General features: G+C 46.6%; 1 protein-coding gene across 7 annotated transcripts in view; it reads right to left on the reverse strand.

Moving 5' to 3' along the window:
* SIN3A (SIN3 transcription regulator family member A) overlaps positions 1 to 11719 on the reverse strand; it is a 94766-nt gene extending 83047 nt beyond the window's left edge. For 6 of the 7 annotated variants that reach the window (XM_077468784.1, XM_077468783.1, XM_077468790.1 and 3 more), the window contains exon 1: positions 7394 to 7553. In XM_077468784.1, coding sequence (XP_077324910.1) covers positions 7394 to 7535 — 142 coding nt within the window. In that variant the 5' untranslated portion in view covers positions 7536 to 7553. Of the gene's footprint in view, positions 1 to 7393; positions 7554 to 11583 lie in introns of those variants that run through there. The other variant, XM_077468786.1, reaches the window with a different exon arrangement.
* Positions 11720 to 17353: the final 5634 nt, after the last annotated feature.

The raw sequence follows: 17353 nt of genomic DNA on the forward strand, positions 1-17353 counted from the left end.
AGCCGAAGCTTCGGAAAAACTCCGAAGTTGAACGGCGCCTGCGCCGTGAGTGGAGGAGGTAGCCCCACTATCCAAGCGGACATAGGGTTAAGAATTTTAGAGGGCCCCTCGCGGGCGAGCTTCGCTCGCCACGCTTCGGGCTCGGCCTCGCTCCGCTCGGCTCTTTTTTATTCTAACTCTATGTCCACTTGGATAGTGGGGATAGAACCTGGACTCACGGCGCAGGCGCCGTTCGTCCTCGGCAATTTTCGGAATCTGTGTTCCTGTGTACTGCGCATGCGCAGTACGCAGGGGACAGCATCTGATGGGGGACACTATTTTACAAGACACCGGCACTCATGTGCAGACAGGCTTGCCCATTATTGGCGCTCCTTTCCTCAAATATTGTCTGTTTACATGTCATCAGCTGTGATTAGACACAGCTGATCACAAGTTAAAGGAAACACTGTGATTGGCTCTTTACCCCAATCTGTGATCAGCTGTGTCAGAAGGACACAGGAGTCACAGAGCACGCCCGATGTGCGCTGCAGAAGGCACAAAGGAGACAGGGTTCTGGGTGGACATCCTCCCAGAACTATAGTACTGCGCTGTAGACCCCTTAGCTATAGCACAGTACTAAAGGTAATGTTCAATTTTGGAGAATGTTACACCCATATTTAAAGGTCCAACATGCTCCAGCACCCCTATTCACTGATCACGAGTGCAATACTTTGCAGGTTCCTGGGGGAAGAAAATAAATGCTAATTTTTTCTGCAGAAATTTGTGCATTTAATATTTTACGCCAAAAGTGAACCTCTTGCTGACCGTCTAACACATCTGCCTCCACAGTGGCCTGAAGTGGCGTACCAACACGATGCTCCCAGCACAATAACACAGCCCTGACTCTTGATGAAGGCCGCCCCTCATCACAAGATTTGATTCTTAGCAGAAGCCATTGACAACCATTGCTATGAATCTTCTGGGGGGGGGGATTTTGCACACAGTTTTTACATTAAAGCGGACCTTCGGTCATTTTTTCATCTTTCCATCTGTTGTATCTTCTGCCCTTGCCGTTATAACTTTGGATAGTAAAACATTTTTTTCTGCCAGTAAATACCTTATACAGCCCACTTCCTGTTTGTCTTGTAAAAAGCCTAGGCTTATGACATCATGCACAGCTCTCTCTCGCTATTGAGCGTTTGCCAGGAAGGGAGGGGGGGATGAGTCATAAGAGGGCCAATGAGAGCTGAAGAGCTGGAGGTGTGCCTTTGTGTAAAGCCAGGAAGCGAACAGGTGTTTTGTCACATTCGGCTACCCGCTGGAATGCACATGCACGACAGCGCCATATGCGTCCCAACACTGTCGTAAAACCACTTTTCCCCAGGCCCCCCCCCCCCACGGGCACGCTTCGCTTGGCAGAATTATAATCTAACTATACGGCCACTTGAATGGTGGGGCTTGAACCTGGACTCAGGGGTGTGAGCACAAAATTCTGCGCAAGCGCAGATCGCCACAGTGGATAGCCAAATGTGAAGGGTCGCCATATGACGAAACACCGGCAGCAATCAGATGCCCACAGTTAAAATGGATGCAGCCAGACTCGGGGAGGGAGATTTCTGAAGCATGTTTGGCAAGTACAGAATCACAATATATATAAAATATGCAAAGTGGTTGGAGGGAAGCTTCAGAATGGCAAAAATGTTTTTATTACAAATTATGTGAGAAGACTGCAGTTCCTCTAATGCGTAATACCTTCTACCTTTACAATCACTTTAATGAAGTGTACAATAAAACAGATGCAGTAACACACCACAAATATGTGAAGTTGGTCTACAGGAAGCCTTTCCCAAGATAAACATTGAGGCGGCCATTGCTGACCTTTAATTCTAAATATGCCAACTGCCTGGCAGTCATACAGCCAACACTTTAAATGGCTGACCTAGAAGAGGTATGCAAAATACTTTGGATCTGGTTCTGACTTTCCTGATAGGCATGCTTGTTCTGGGTCACCAAGTATTAAAGTCAATATAACAGCATAACCTCCAGGCAACCAGCATTTTATTATGGTCAGCAGTGCCAGGCCTTGTAGCTCTCTACAGAAAGATATACTTTAACCACTTTCTTCCTGGAGCAAAGTTTATTTTTTGCACATAAAAAACAAAACGCTACAGCTACATTTTTTTTCCTTTGCCAAGCGCTTAGCAAGAAAAAAAAAAACATTGTATAACAATTTAGAAGAATTTGTTCTCAGTGTACTGCTGCTCCCCCCCCCCCCCCCAGCTCTTGTGCAGCTGAGAAAACCAAAGTCTCCCCTGTTCTCCACTGCAGCTAATCAAGCACATATTATGCATGATTAGCAGCTACAGTAGCCAGGGAATGAGAGCTCTGAACCCAAAGGGGACATAATACATTTAGCTTCCAGGCTTATATTCCAAGGGAGAACGAATGCTGCCTAGGTTCCTCCTTCTCTAAAATGTTAAAGTATTTTCCGATGGTCCCAGTCTCACTAGGCGAACTGAAAAACACAGACTGACCAGAAATCGCATCCCAGCACCAGGCCCCCACCAGCCCACCCACCGTCAACACCAAACGCGAGCAACTCCCACTGCAAAGCCAAAGTCCCTTTCCTCTTCTCCACACACTGGCTTCCCCCGAGAACTCTCCGCCCTCTTCCCAGCAGATCCGCCATGCGAAAAGCCCCACCACATCAGCCAATCCTTGCAAATTGCACCCCACCTCCCTGCACATCCCCACACACCTAGAGCCCCAAAGGGACAAGCATCCCCTGAAGCCACCCAGTAGGAAAGCAGCACCGCAACTGAGACAGCCGCCTGACCCCTATACTAATCAATTAAAATGAAAGCCACAAACTACTCACAACTGACCACCCACCCCATGGGACCAACAGGACAAGCACAAGGAACCTATCTATAGTCTCATTCTGCCATTTCACACTCTGAACAGAAAACAAGACAAAAAAAAAAAACACACGACACGCTGCAAAAAACACATGGCGTGCCACATCAGAACATACCCACTGTGGACAAGCCAAGTGATGCCCACGACACCCAGCTCCAATCCTCTCCATGTGCAAATCCAAGACCCATCACCTTCGTCCAAAAAAAAAAAAAAAATAACGTTCCACCAGGCAAAAAAAAAAAACTGCTCCTATCTTTTTTAGCTAGCTCCTAGATTCAAAGCAAATTTGTCAAGCCCTGCTCTAGACAGGAGGAATTCTTGAATTGATTTTCAGGTCTTAGGTAACCTCTGGTAATATTATATTGACAACCCATAGAATGTTATCAATGTCATCAAATTATAGATGGCACACAGTTTTTGACACTACTAAATCTCTAGGTATTGGTAATATGCCAACAACAAAATTCTCTAAATCATTAAGTCATCACAAAAGTTAAATAAAAAGTAATAAAGGCCAGAGATGAAACGAGGGCATACTCCCTTACATCAGTGGAGAAGAGTCTCCCTACATTAGTGGTCAATGAGAGGAATGCCACCCCTACAGGCAGATAAAGATCTTTGTGGCATTCCATCCAATCTGTAAAGTGATGCTGGCCCTGGAGCTATGTAGGCACTATGAGATGGAAGTCACCCTGCCATAGAACAAGGCATCCCCGGCATCTCCAGCAGTAATTCTAGTTGAGAATGGGCACTGAAGTTTGGAAAAACGTTACACAAGAATGTATCATTATTATTATAAAGGATTTATATAGCCCGAACAGTGTACGCTATGCTTTACAACATTAGGGCAGACAGTAGTTACAATACAATTTGATACAGTAGCGAACCAGAGCCCTGCTTGTTAGAGCGTATGCAGAATAGCGACATGTGACATTTTAGATTAATGCTGCCATTCTCTGGGCCTCATTCTAACTCCAGAGCATCAAGGCTAGGGTTACACGAGCAATAAAAAAACTTGTTGCTACCGAGATGGTTTGTCGCTTGCTGGCAGTAACCCGATTTGCATAGCACTGAAAATACTGTGCTGCCGATGAGATGGACAACAAGTAGTTAAAGCTAATGCAGCATAGATTTTCACCTTTATGGCCCTAGTCTTATGCTGATCAGTTCCACCAGAAGTGCGCCGACTGCCCCAAAAATGAAGGCAAAGAATGACAGTTAAGTTACAGTAAACACACACCACACACACACCTTTTAATAACTCAAGAACTTATCCTAGAATATTAGAGAAGCATTTATTTAAGAACTTTTATATTGTCCTCATAGTACAGACATGGGGAATATAGTAAAAAGTCCACACTGCAACTAAGTCTGGAATTCTAGATTTACAGTATCATGCAGGTCATCTTCTAAATCCTTGGTCTCCAAACAGCAGTCCGTTAGCTGGATGCAGCCCTTTGCTTGCCTTGATCTGGCCCTTGTGGCACCATTCCTCTCACCGATATGACACACTAGTCATCCTACTATCAACGATGAAACCACCATTCCTTCTACTGACACCAACAGTGAGGCATAATTCCTCCCACTGACACCAACAGGGCACAATACCTCTTACCAATACCAACCATGGGGTACTATTCCTCCCAATGACACCAATGATGGGGCACCATTTTTCCTCCTACTGGCCACAGGCACTACTACCACAGCGCCCCCCCCCCCCCTCCCCATTGGCTGAAGGGCAGTAAACTGGCTCATTGTTCAGAAAGTTTGGAGACTCCTGTTCTAAATCTACAACCAGTTTTATCAGAAATCCTCAAATGTTTGTTTCATATGCTGGTCTTATATATGTCATGTGAAAAACTATTACAATGATTACATGGCTACTGTACCACTACTGTTTTTATGTATTCTTGAGGGCCCATACTGTCTGTTTACAGTAGGGCCAGGCAGCTGGGAGAGCTCTGGTCAATGTAGAAGTCCCAGAAAAGAAACTGGCAGCAAATGAATGTACAACATTAGGTACCTTGCTTACAAGGTATGCTGAACTTACTATTCCCCCGTGCAACTGGAGGAGATCTGTTGGCTTCCTATCACTAGCTCTAGGCTGCACTACATAGACAATTGTAGCCTCAAGCTGCTTAAAGATTTAACTACTGGCTGACAATCACATTTACAATGCATTGATTTGAGCCAGCTGCCAATAAGAGGTTGAAGTGCAGAGAATGATCAGACTACAGTGACCCTTACTGTACACTGTCATTGTTTACTTCCTGTCTGGGAAGCCATGTGTTCCTGAGTGCATGCAACGCAGTGTTTGTGTGGTTAGTTTTCCGGTTCTTCCTGCTGAACACATTTAGGACTAGTCCAGTACAAACAAACACTGACCACACAGTCAGGACTGGTACACTACAACAGGAATACTGACCACACAGAGTCTAAACTACTATAATACAACAGGAATACTGACCAGTGACCACACAGTCAGGACTGGTATAATACAAGAGGAATACGGACCACACATAGGCAGGGCTAGTATAACACAACAGGGATACTGACCACACAAAAGCAGGACTAGTATAGTACAAGAATACACCAACACCAGATGTAGAGCTGCTAGGGATAGAGAACTCAGAAAGGACTGAACTTTGTATTTGCATTGAACAGGCTCTGTATTTCAAACAAGCCACCATGTACATTTTTCAACCAGGGCCCGATAGAGGTTTAGGGTTCCTCTGGGGTTTACTGAAGGGGTACCTTGAGCAGTCAGCAATTTCTACCTCTCAGGTATGTAATCCCTGACACCAAACCTTCTACCGGTCAATTTTGCTGACAAGATAAAAGTGGAATGAATTCCTCCTTCCACACTATACAGTTTGGATGGGAGACTCTCCCACTACAGCTACTGTATTTTCATAGCTGGGCCTAGCTACTATTAAAATACCAAATACCAGAAGCGGCTGCTTCTGATTGAATACCCGTGCTATTCAGCCAACAATTTTCCATCCAGCTGCTTTGATTTATTTATTTATTTTTAAAATCATGGGATGTTGGGTGGGAGATGGCCAGTAGGGCCACCAAATAAATGAACTCTGACAAGTCCCTGAGCAATACTAACCTTATTCTGCACTACAGCAGGGTCCCCTTGTGGTCAGTCCCTTACTAGTCCCAGCTGCAGATGTGCACTCACCCATCCTCATACAATACGAGGTTAATAGCCCTGCATCATATATGACGCTGCCAAGGGATCACCCACAGGACAAACTTACAAGTGATTGCACTACAGCGTGATCTCTCAGAAGTGGGGACAGGTACCAGCTCCCCCCCCCCCCCAAAAAAATGGCACAGAAAGGGGGAGCTTCAACTTTTGGGTGGAACTCCGCTTTAAAGTGGTTGTAAAAGGCTGAAGGTTCTTTTCCTTATCTTCATGCATGAAGGTAAAAAACCTTCAGTATGTAGCTCCCCCCACAAATACTTACCTAAGCCCGATCTTGATCCAGTGATGTGCACGAGACTTCTGATTAGCTGGCATGCATGAGCCATTGGCTCCCGCTGCTGTCAATCACAGTGAGACATGGTCAAGAGGAATGGGGCTGAATTGTGCTCTGTGTCTTATGCATGCAGAGTGCTGGCTCAGGAGCGAGCGATTACAGGTGCCCTCACAACAAGCGGCTCGCTATGGGGGCACTCGGGGAGGAGCCCAGAGCATCTGCAGGAGAGCCGAGAAGAGGAGGACCACTACACACAGCAGGTAAGTATATTGGTATTTTTTTTTGTACATAAAAAGCTTGTTCAGTGGGGCTTTAGAAATGAAAGCTAGAAGCCGATTGGTTGCCATGCACAGTCCCTCCCCCACAATGTGTTATTGCAGTGCAGCTTGGCTGTGTAATACGTGGAGGGGATTGTTTACAGGACGGAGGAAGCATTGCACAGGCAGGGGAAGTCAGAGTGATGACAACACAGGCAGATCTCTACATTGTTGCCAATCCTCGGTCAGTCTGTACAGATGGTCAGCACATCCTCCACCTGCACACAGCTCAACACAAAGTATCAGCACACTCATCCCAGGGGGTGAGCGGAGGACAGCCACATCCCTGGGGAACCATGGGCTGATAGTCAGTGCCCCCCTCCATGATGGATATTTGGGGGGGGGGGGGGGGGGGAAGAGACCACATGGTACGGCACATCACCACGTGACCCCCGGCACCGCTGGTCAGACTCCCTGTGCTGTGACCATGTGACCCCGCCGAGCTCCTCCCCCTCTCCGCCGCTCTGCCAGGACAATTGGCATCCCCGAGTCTGTCCGGCTGGCCTGAGCTCACCTCACCCCCTCCCCCCATGGATCGGCTTTGTATTCCTCCCCTCCACACCTGGGGCTCGGTCCACTGCCGCCTTCCCCCCGCCGTGTAATGTGCCACCTTGCAGACCCCACGAGTCCTCCACATTGCTACACCCAGCCTCAACTTGCTCTCTGGAGTCCCGCTACACCCCCTCCTACCTTCCTCTGGTGAAATGTTCTCGGTTCCGGTCCCCCCTCCCGGTAATCCGGCTGCCCGCTCCTCTCTGTCACCGGAGAAATCCCGCCTCCAACACCCAGCACTGGGCGCCACCGTACGCGACAGCTTATTCGACGAAGGCATACGCCCATCAAAGCGGGCATCCAATGCGATACCGAGCTAGAAAGGATGGGCGGAGCTAGGGGGCGGACCAAGAGGCCACGCCCTCCCTCGCAAGCAGGAGCCAGCGGAAAATGGCCGTCAATGGACTGAAACTCGAGAGCCAGCCCACAAGTCTCTGTCAATCATAAACGGTGACCCCGCCCAATGATAATACTATTGGATGGCGGGGGAGCGATATGGGCGTGAAGCGCTAATGTGAGGAAACGGAATATGGAAGTCACGCCCCCACACACAGACACACCCCTCCGTACCCTGTTTGTTTAGGAGGATGGAGGCAGAGAATCGCGGCGGAGAGGGAGCCGTGTGCTGGGCGCAGACACCGGCTATACAACGTGTTCATGAGCGGTTCAGCGGGCCATCACACTGCTCTCTGTCCATAGGGGGAGGAGGAGCACGGCAGGGTGATCTGGGGACACCGACCTATCAGAGAGCGAGGAAACCGCAGCAGCTGCTGCCAGTCATTTCTATAGAGGCATGACATTATATATTCCTCTATAGGGGACCGATGTATATTCCTCTATAGAGGCATGACGTATATTCCTCTATAGGGACCGACATATATTCCTCTATAGGGGCATGACATTATATATTCCTCTATAGGGACCGACATATATTCCTCCATAGAGGCATGACATTATATATTCCTCCATGGGGGACCGACATATATTCCTCTATCGGAGCCTGACATTATATATTCCTCTATCGGAGCCTGACATATATTCCTCTATCGGAGCCTGACATTATATATTCCTCTATAGGAACCTGACCATATATTCCTCTATAGGGGGATCGACATATTCCTCTACAGGGGCATGACATTATTCCTCTATCGGAGCCTGCCATTATATATTCCTCTATAGGGGACCGACATATATTCCTCTGTAGAGGCCTGACCACATATATTCCTCTATCGGAGCCTGATATTATATATTCCTCCATAGGGGACCGGCATATTCCTCTACAGGGGCATGACATTATTCCTCTATAGGGGCCTGACCATATATTCCTCCATAAGGGCCTGACCATATATTCCTCTATAGGGGCCTGTCATTATATATTCATCTATAGGAGCCTGCCATTATATATTCCTCTACAGGGGCCTGGCATATATATATATATATATATATATATATATATATATATATATATATATATATATATATATATAAGCTTGACCTTATTTGTCTATAGGAGCCCAACCTTTTTTTTCCTTTGTAGGAGCCTATCCTATATCCCTCTAAAAGAGCCTCACTTTATATATTCATCTAAAGCAATCTGTATATATATATATATATACTTGACCTTATATATTCCTCTCTAGAAGACTGTCCATATAAGATGTATTCCTCTATAAGAGCCCAGACATAGCATAGAAGGGTAATGTTGTCAGATGCAGTGATTCTAACTTTGGCTTGCTCTGATTTTATGCCAACCATACTAGAGCCATCTCAGTGGTTATATTATTCATGTGCCAGCAGCACAAACTTCTTCAATGATGTGCAAAATGCCATCATTCATTCCATCAATTTAAAGGTTTCCACAAGCATAGTCACAGTATAACAGTCACCGTTTCTTATGGTCTCATCTGAACCGTCAAGCCATAAAATGGGTAGTGCCAGAACGGTTCACAAGTGAAGCACCATGGCAACTGAAAATCAAATCAAGACTAAGATGGCAGCTTCCTTGGCTGTAAAGAATGGGAGAATTTAGTTCCAGAGAAATATTTCTGATTTGGGATCCAAACTCCAGAGAAAAAAAACGAATCATTGCCCTTGTAGTGGGGCTTCTTCTTCGGGGCACTTAAAGGGTAACTTTGTATATCCCTGGAGTTCAGAAGGAACACACTAAACCTGCCTGTCTCTGTTCTTTCCAATGACAGTTCCTGGAGTTCTGTTATAATAAGTGTGCAGTCACGACCAACTTAGTGGTGCACCAAATCTGCATTGAAGTCAATGGACGCATTTTATTTATAATGTGCAAGTATGCCCGGCATACACACTTCCAGCGATGTGCGGTGCCCTGCATCCATTCCAACCACACTCATGTCTGTCTCTTCATCTGTGTCTACTGTCTTCTTGCTTTGCCCACGGGGTAGACATCAATGATGTAACAATAATGCATGCTTCTTAGATTGGGGGTCTGTGGGAAGAATACTAATTAAATGGAGGGGGGGGGGATCAGTGGGGAGTATGCCCCTTCATGGGATGGCGGGATTATCCTTACATTGGGGGTTCAGTGGGAGGAATGATCCTAAAATTTCAGGGGGAGTGGGGAGATCGATCCTTACACGTGGGTTCAGTGGGAAGGGTGATCTCTACATGGGGGGGGGAATGATTCTTACATTTGGAGGGGCAGGAAGGGCGATCCCTACATGGGGGGGTGGAGGGCAGTGGGCGGGATGATTCTTACATTTGGAGGGGTGGGAAGGGCAATCCCTACAATGGGGGGGGGGTGGAGGGCAGTGGGCGGGATGATTTTTACATGGTGGGAAGGACGATCCTTACATGGGGGGGTTGGAGGAATGATCCTTACTTATGGGGGGGGGGGGGAGTGGCGGGGAGAATGATCCTTACATGCAGAGGTTGGAGGGCAGTGAGAGGAATTTTTACACATGGGGGGGGCGCGGTGGCAAGAGCGATCCTTACACTGGGGGGGGGTTGGAGGAGTGATTCTTACTTATGGGGGGGGCAGCGGTGGGGGAAATGATCCTTACATGGAGGGGTTGGGGGACAGTGGGAGGAATGATTCTTACACATGGGGGGGTGCAGTGGAGGAGTGATCCTTACATAGGGGGGGTAATCCTTACATGAGGGGGTTTGAGGCCAGTGGGGGGGGGGGGGCAGTGGGGAGAATGGTCTTGTACATTGGTGGTACCCCCTTCAGCTTTTATGATGGGTTCCTGCAAATGGCTCTGACCCGGATGTATGCAGGCACCAATAGATGGAGGTGGATGAGCCTTCAGCTCCAGGACCCCCAGCAAATTACAGGCTGGAGCAGGAGATTGCATGTGACAGATCGGTGTGTGTATATGAAGCTCTCCCCCATTTCTAGGCCTGTGGGACCGCCTAGTACATAGTGACTCGTGCAGCACAGGATGGAATGTAGGGCTTCGAGGGGCAGACACAGGCCGGATCCCACAAATGACGGAGCCCAGCAGAAGGCGATCACTAGCGCTGCCTCTTTGTTCTTAGCACCGCCCCCTTTAGCAAGCACAACCCTCTCTCAAGATCCCTGAGAATCCTATCACTAAACTTCCGGGTTCGGCTGCAGGCGGGGCGGCTCTACTTGACACCAACCAATCAGGCGGCGGCCTTTTCTCACGCTCTTCCGTTTCTAAGTAGAAGCAACAAGGCGGTACCAAAGCTAATTTCCACCCCTTGGTAACGTCGGGCTCCGCCCCACACGGAAGCCCTAGACACGGTGGGCGTTCTGCAGCCTCTGGCGGAACCAATCAGCGAAGAACAGGGGCGGACTGAGCTCACAGCCAATAGAGAAGTGGCGGGGGCGGGGTCGGAGGGTATGAAGCCGAGGCACGTAGGCGGTCTGATTCATTAAGTAGAGTACGCTGGGAGCGCTGTGTGCCTCTCAGTGAGGGGAGGACGGGCTGGAGAAGGGGACACGGAGAGCTCCATGTAAACAGCTGCTGCATAGCGGAGCCCGTACACAGGGACACCCCCCGCCCCGCACACACACCGGCGAGGGGTGGAGGTCGGCGGTCCCGTGAGATGTAGAGCGGCGCTCCTGTCATTATATAACCAATAAAGGGGCACCGAGCCCGCACCTGACAGCCGGCATGGAAGGTCATTGTCAGCGGGGGGAAGGGGGGTCCACCGACTACGCGGCCCCATCAGTCTCCGGGGCCGCCGGTCCCCCCGACCATGGTGTGTGCACAGGGGGAGCTCTAATCCCACACAATGCCCGCCCCCTCCGCTATACACCACATCGGTGCTCCTCCACACATCGATGTGCTCGGCACTCCGCCCGACAGGGATAAACAACAGACACCTACCTTCCTCACATCAACACGTCCACACCGACCGAATCCGGGCTCCGCCGCCGCCGCCGTACACACACTCCCACTGGGCTCCGACTTCTAGTCCCTCCTCCCGGGGGGCGGGGACTGCACGGTTTGAGGAGAAGAGGGGCGTGGCCGCGCTCACTCCGACCACACCCCCTGCCATGTACAGAGAGGACCGCCCCTCTCTGACTCCTCCCCTTGTTATTGACATCATCTCTTCCAGAGAGGGGGGGAAAAGCAACTCTCCATCCTTCCCTAAAAGTGACCCCACATCAGCACAAGGGATGGCTGTCTGCTCAATCAACTTAGTGTATCAAAAGTATGTGCTGTGAGGGCCCACCTCCTGACCTGTCCCATCACATTGTCCCCAATCAGGCAGGCCCTAGCATTACATCATTGTTGGTAGATCTGAAGAAGATTGAACAATCAGATCGCACAGCAACACGTGTATTCAGCCTTAGGCAGCCCAATCAGGGTTCCAATCTCAGCCAGAACAGGCCAAGATTGGATCCATGTTGATCGATTGATTTGGGGACAGCCAGCATGCCGGGTTTTACCTGCAATTATTGCTATATCCACTGGCAATGGCCCAGCAGGAGGGATTCGCACATCACCATTGATTACAGGAAAGAAATTAGTTCCATGTATGGCCAGTTTAGGTTCACCATACATGTTACAATCTGACTATACAAGTACTGTGCAATAAACCTAAGATCCTTAAACTATGTGATACAGGGGTCTACCTGAACTATCCAATCAAAGTGTATCTATTCAGGCAGGTCCTAGCACTGCATCATTGTTGGTAGATCTAAAGAAGATAATACATACAGATTGCAGCATGTGTGGTGATTCTTAACCTCTTCCCACCCACGCTATAGCCAAAAGACGGCTACCGTGCAGGGTTACATGGACATCCTCCTGTGATCACGCCGCTGTCCACGCTCTCTGTGATCGCTGTAGAGGTCAATGTCAGTAGATTTTTTAATAGCTGATTTTTTTTACAATTGAATTTGTTTCTTAATTTTTTTTTTTTCACTTTTTGGGGGGAGGGGGTTGTGGCAGTGGGCAGTGTTGGTAGTGCAGGGGAGAGTGGTGTCAGTAGTTTTTAATTTTTTTTTTTTACACTTTTTTTTTATTGGGGGGAAGGGGGGGGCTTTGGTGAGATGTCAGCATATACACTTGTTATTTTTTTACTTCAAAGCAGATTTATATATATCTGCTCTGAAATAAAGTAAAACATATAACAAATAAATAGTGTGTATGTATTTATGTATATGTTTTTCGAAGGAAAATGATGCCGGAGACTCAACACAAGAAGAACTTTTGTTCTTTAGCCTTTGAGAATTCTCCCATTAAAATCAATGCAATTTGGTCCACCACAAAATGGCCACCAGCCGGAGCCCTAATTACAAGGACAAATTGTTTAGTGTTGATGGGGATGCTAGGAGCAGAAGCTGTTTGCATATATGTCTGTGGGGACAGAATCGGTGTTCACAGCTGTTCCCTGCACCGATCATTCCCAGGAGATCAGTAGGCGATTGCGGGTGTCTCCTGCACCTCATGAGAGACTAGAGATGTCTGAATCAGTCTCCTGATTGTCAGTGCAGTGCTGCCAATCAGTGCCCACTGGTGCCTCCTCATCAGTGTCACCTATCAGTGCAGCCTCATGAGCACACATCATTGAAGGAGAAAAAATATCTGTTTGGAAAATGTTATAACAAACTATGAAAAACCTTTTCTTTACCACACATCACGGGACACAGAGCTACAATAATAACTGTATGGCTTATATGGCACCTTCAGGTGATGGACACTGGCACACCCTAAACAGGAAATTCAATTCCCCATATAACCCCTCCCCTTACCGGGAGTACCTCCGTTTTTTTCTTCAGTGTCTTAGGGGTTGGTCACGAGTGTATCAGCGGCTCCTGAAGAGCACGTGCTATATGTTTTAAAAGTTAATGTTACACCTAAACTTCATGAAAAATTGAGTAAGCTGCGCTAAATCATAAACCCACATAAAATTCAATGAAGGTAAAAAACATTAGATAAAGTTTCAATGATAATGTGCAAAATTAGCCCCTGGATGATGCAATTTTTTGCGAAACGCGTAGGGATGAGCGATGCGCTGACGTCACCCCTTACGAAGGAATTGTACCCAGGAACGACGAGTTTGTCCGTTTGCGTCCGGCCCGCGACTTAAGGTTGATCTTTCCTTTGTGCTTTGTAAGTGCATTTTTGTTTTTATATTTGAGTTATATTAAAAGGTTCTACACTATTGGAGCTTCAATTTTGTTTTTGCATGGAATTGGCACATATGACCTAATATATGGGAGATAACTAAAGATACTTGTTTGATAACCTGGTCATGATATCGGTGGAGGGAGGAGAACAACTGAGACCCTTCTGAAGTGGGAGATATCTATTGTTACATGCTGTTGGTGACCCTCTGTAGTGGGGGGTCATGAAATTCTGGTAAGGAGTAATTTTGGCTGTATGGTGGTGGATCAAGCACTTTCTACACAGTAGAAGATTTGACGATTTCATCTATATTGGACTCTGTGGGAATTTAAATGTCTATATAATTACACATTGGGTGTTCACTATTTTGTTTTATATTTATTTTTTTTATTTTATTTTTTTCCCGTTGTTCACTGTGATCAATTACTCTATAACCCTTATTCTTTAGGACTGGGGGTAATAGGCCTAATTTTGCACCTTATCATTGAAACTTTGTCTAATGTTTTTTACCTTCATTGAATTTTATGTGGGTTTATGATTTAGCGCAGCTTACTCAATTTTTCATGTGTTTTTTTCTGTAATTATGTAATACAGTCAAGCCGCAGCTGATCAAAGTTCCATTGTGGACGATTAGTATAATATTTTTATCATAGCGCAGTTTTTTCCTTTTTGCCAATTACACCTAAACTTCAGTTTGGTTTGGGTAAAAAATTTTCAAATTTGGACCTCAGCATCAGTCTGACTGGGGGAGGAAATCCTGGGGGAGGAAACCTACGAGAACGCTAAAGCTTGTTTATGAAGGGGCGCCCTCGCTCGCTCGAGTGGGAGGAAGACTTCTGCAGTTCTCAAAAGTCTGGCAGGAAGAATTTCGAGACAGATGGGTGGTCACCACAATAGCTCTAGGTTACAAACTAGAGTTCAGAGAATTCCCATTTCTTTGTTTCCTCAGGTCAAATGTCCCCAAAGTTTCAGAGAATAAGAAGTCTCTTTCTAGCGTTAGACCGACTTTTGTCGCAAGAAGTGATCATGGTGGTCCCTATGGAACAGCAGGGGTTTGGATTTTATTCAAACCTTTTCACGGTGCCAAAACCAAATGGGGATGTCAGACCTATTCTAGATCTCAAAGATCTAAACCGGTTCCTGAAAATTTGCTCTTTTTGCATGGAATCAATCCGATCAGTAGTCTCCATCTTACGAGGAGAACTTCTGGCATCAATCGACATCAAGAATACATACCTCTTTTTGTGAAAAAAAAAGGATGCATACCTGCATGTACATATTTTCCCCGTTCACCAGAAGCATCTGCGTTTTGAAGTAGAAAAAAAATTCATTTTCAGTTTGTAGTCTTGCCTTTCAGTCTAGCTACTGCACCTCAAAACGTCTGGCCCTTCCTCTGGCCAGATTAAGGACTCAAGGTATAGCAATAATAGCTTACGTGGACGACCGGCTCTTGATGGACTGGTCGGTAGACCACTTGGACCAAAGCATGGTCACCACAGTCAACCTTGAATACCTAGGTTGGGTGCTCAACCTAGAAATTTTTTCTTTAAAGCCAGTAAGAAGATTAGAGTACTTGGGTCTGGTTATAGATAACAGCCCAGAAGAAGGTGTTTTCTTTAACCACTTCCATATAGGAAATTTTCACCCCCTTCCTGCCCAGGCCAATTTTCAACTTTCAGAGCGGTCACACTTTGAATGACACTTACGTGGTTATGCGACGTTGTACTCAAATTAAATTTTTATAATTTTTTTTCCCCACAAATAGAGTTTTTTTTTGGTGGTATTTGATCGCCTCTCCTTTTTTTATTTGAACAAAAAAAGAGCATAAATTTTGAAAAAAAAACACAATATTTATTACTTTTTGCTATAATAAATATCACATTCTTAAAAATAAATAAATACATTTTCCCTCAGTTTCAGCCGATATCTATTCTTCTACATATTATTGGAAAAAAAAATCCCAATAAGCATATATTGATTGGTCTGCGCAAAAGTTATAGCGTCTATAAAATGGGGGATAGATTTGTCATTTAAATTTTTTTTTACTACTTGACGGCGATCTGTGATTTTTAGCGTAACTGTGACATTGCGGAGGACAGATCGGACACTTTTGACACTATTTTGGGACCATTCACATTTATAAAGCGATCAGTGCTATAAAAAAATGCACTGATAACTGTATAAATGTGACTGGCAGGGAAGGGGTTAACAATAGGGGCGCTTCAGGGGTTAAATGTGTGTCCTAGGGAGTGAATCTAACTGTGGGGGGAGGGGACTGATGAGGGGAGGAGACGGATTGGTGCTCCTCTGTACAAGGTCCAGGATTGTGGGTTCCCCGAGGGTCCCCGGTTCCTGAAGGTTTGTTAAGGGAACCCACCATGAAGGTGGGTTCTGTTAACAAACCTTCAGGAACCGGGGCGGGAAATGTAAGTGGAGTTTTTCTAAGGAACTTTTAATTTTTCTTATGAAATGTCTCCTTTAAAGTAAATGTTGTCATGCCTAAGTGTCACCAGTGGAGGCTGTATGGAGCACATACTTTTTTTATGCTTTGCTCAGAGTCACGCTGTGTCACAGAAGCAGCAGACTTTTTACCTCCGGCTAACAGACAGACCTCCGGTAAGTTTGGGGGGGTTTTGCTTCCTCCAGACACCGGAACCTGAGCTGAACTCTTCCCCTCTTCAAGAGGCTGAGTATAAGGGAGAACTAAAAACAACCGGCAATGCCGTTTTATTTCACCGCCCCTACACGGCGGCAGCTTCCGGGTCGCTTTCACGCCATCCCTCCCTCACTCAACCAATCCCATCGGATGGGAAGCCCGTGCTTGTGCAGGAAAACTCTTGTTTTGAAAAAGAAAGGAGGAGGGCGCGATGCGACGGTGGGGGCGGGGCTTAGCACGGCATTGGTGTCCTCCAACGCGAGCGTGTGTTTTTACAAAAAAGGAAAACTCCATTTATGCTGGCTGCAAAATTGTCGGAGACAGAAGAGCATGAAAGAGGTTTTGGTGATACAGGCATTTCCTATTTGACACATTTACTATTTGCATCAGACTGTGCATTAATAGCAGCGGCCGTGGCTGGACTATTGCTCAAGCAGTGAATGCGATTTCTCCTGGTAGTACCTCTGCTTTGTGCATCGGGCTATGGTCAGTAGGGGGGGGGGGTTGAAACACCCCCCAAAAAAAGCTAAAAGGGTCTCCCTCAAGCTCTGGAAAGCCTACTCATCTCAACAAATGACATCCTCCCCTGAGCCATGAAATGTCTTTAACTGTTTTTAACACTGCAGCCCCTGTTTATTTTATGAGAATTAAAAAAAAAAAAGTTTAGCGACTTTAATCGCATCCCCGTATGTGTCAAAATGCATCAGGTTCTCTTCCATTACCCAGGACCTTCAAACTGAGGAACTAGGGGCAGGAGAAGACGAATTCCCTCATGATTCCTCTTCTGAGGTGTCAAATGTGGGAGAACCAGCTGTTCCAATCTTAAAATTGATGGTGCAATTTCTTGCTGAATGATCGCTCCAC

This window comes from Lithobates pipiens, unplaced genomic scaffold (assembly GCF_037356315.1).
Source record: "Lithobates pipiens isolate NorthernLeopardFrog02 unplaced genomic scaffold, aLitPip1_a1.2 Scaffold_8, whole genome shotgun sequence".
Lineage (NCBI taxonomy): Eukaryota > Metazoa > Chordata > Amphibia > Anura > Ranidae > Lithobates > Lithobates pipiens.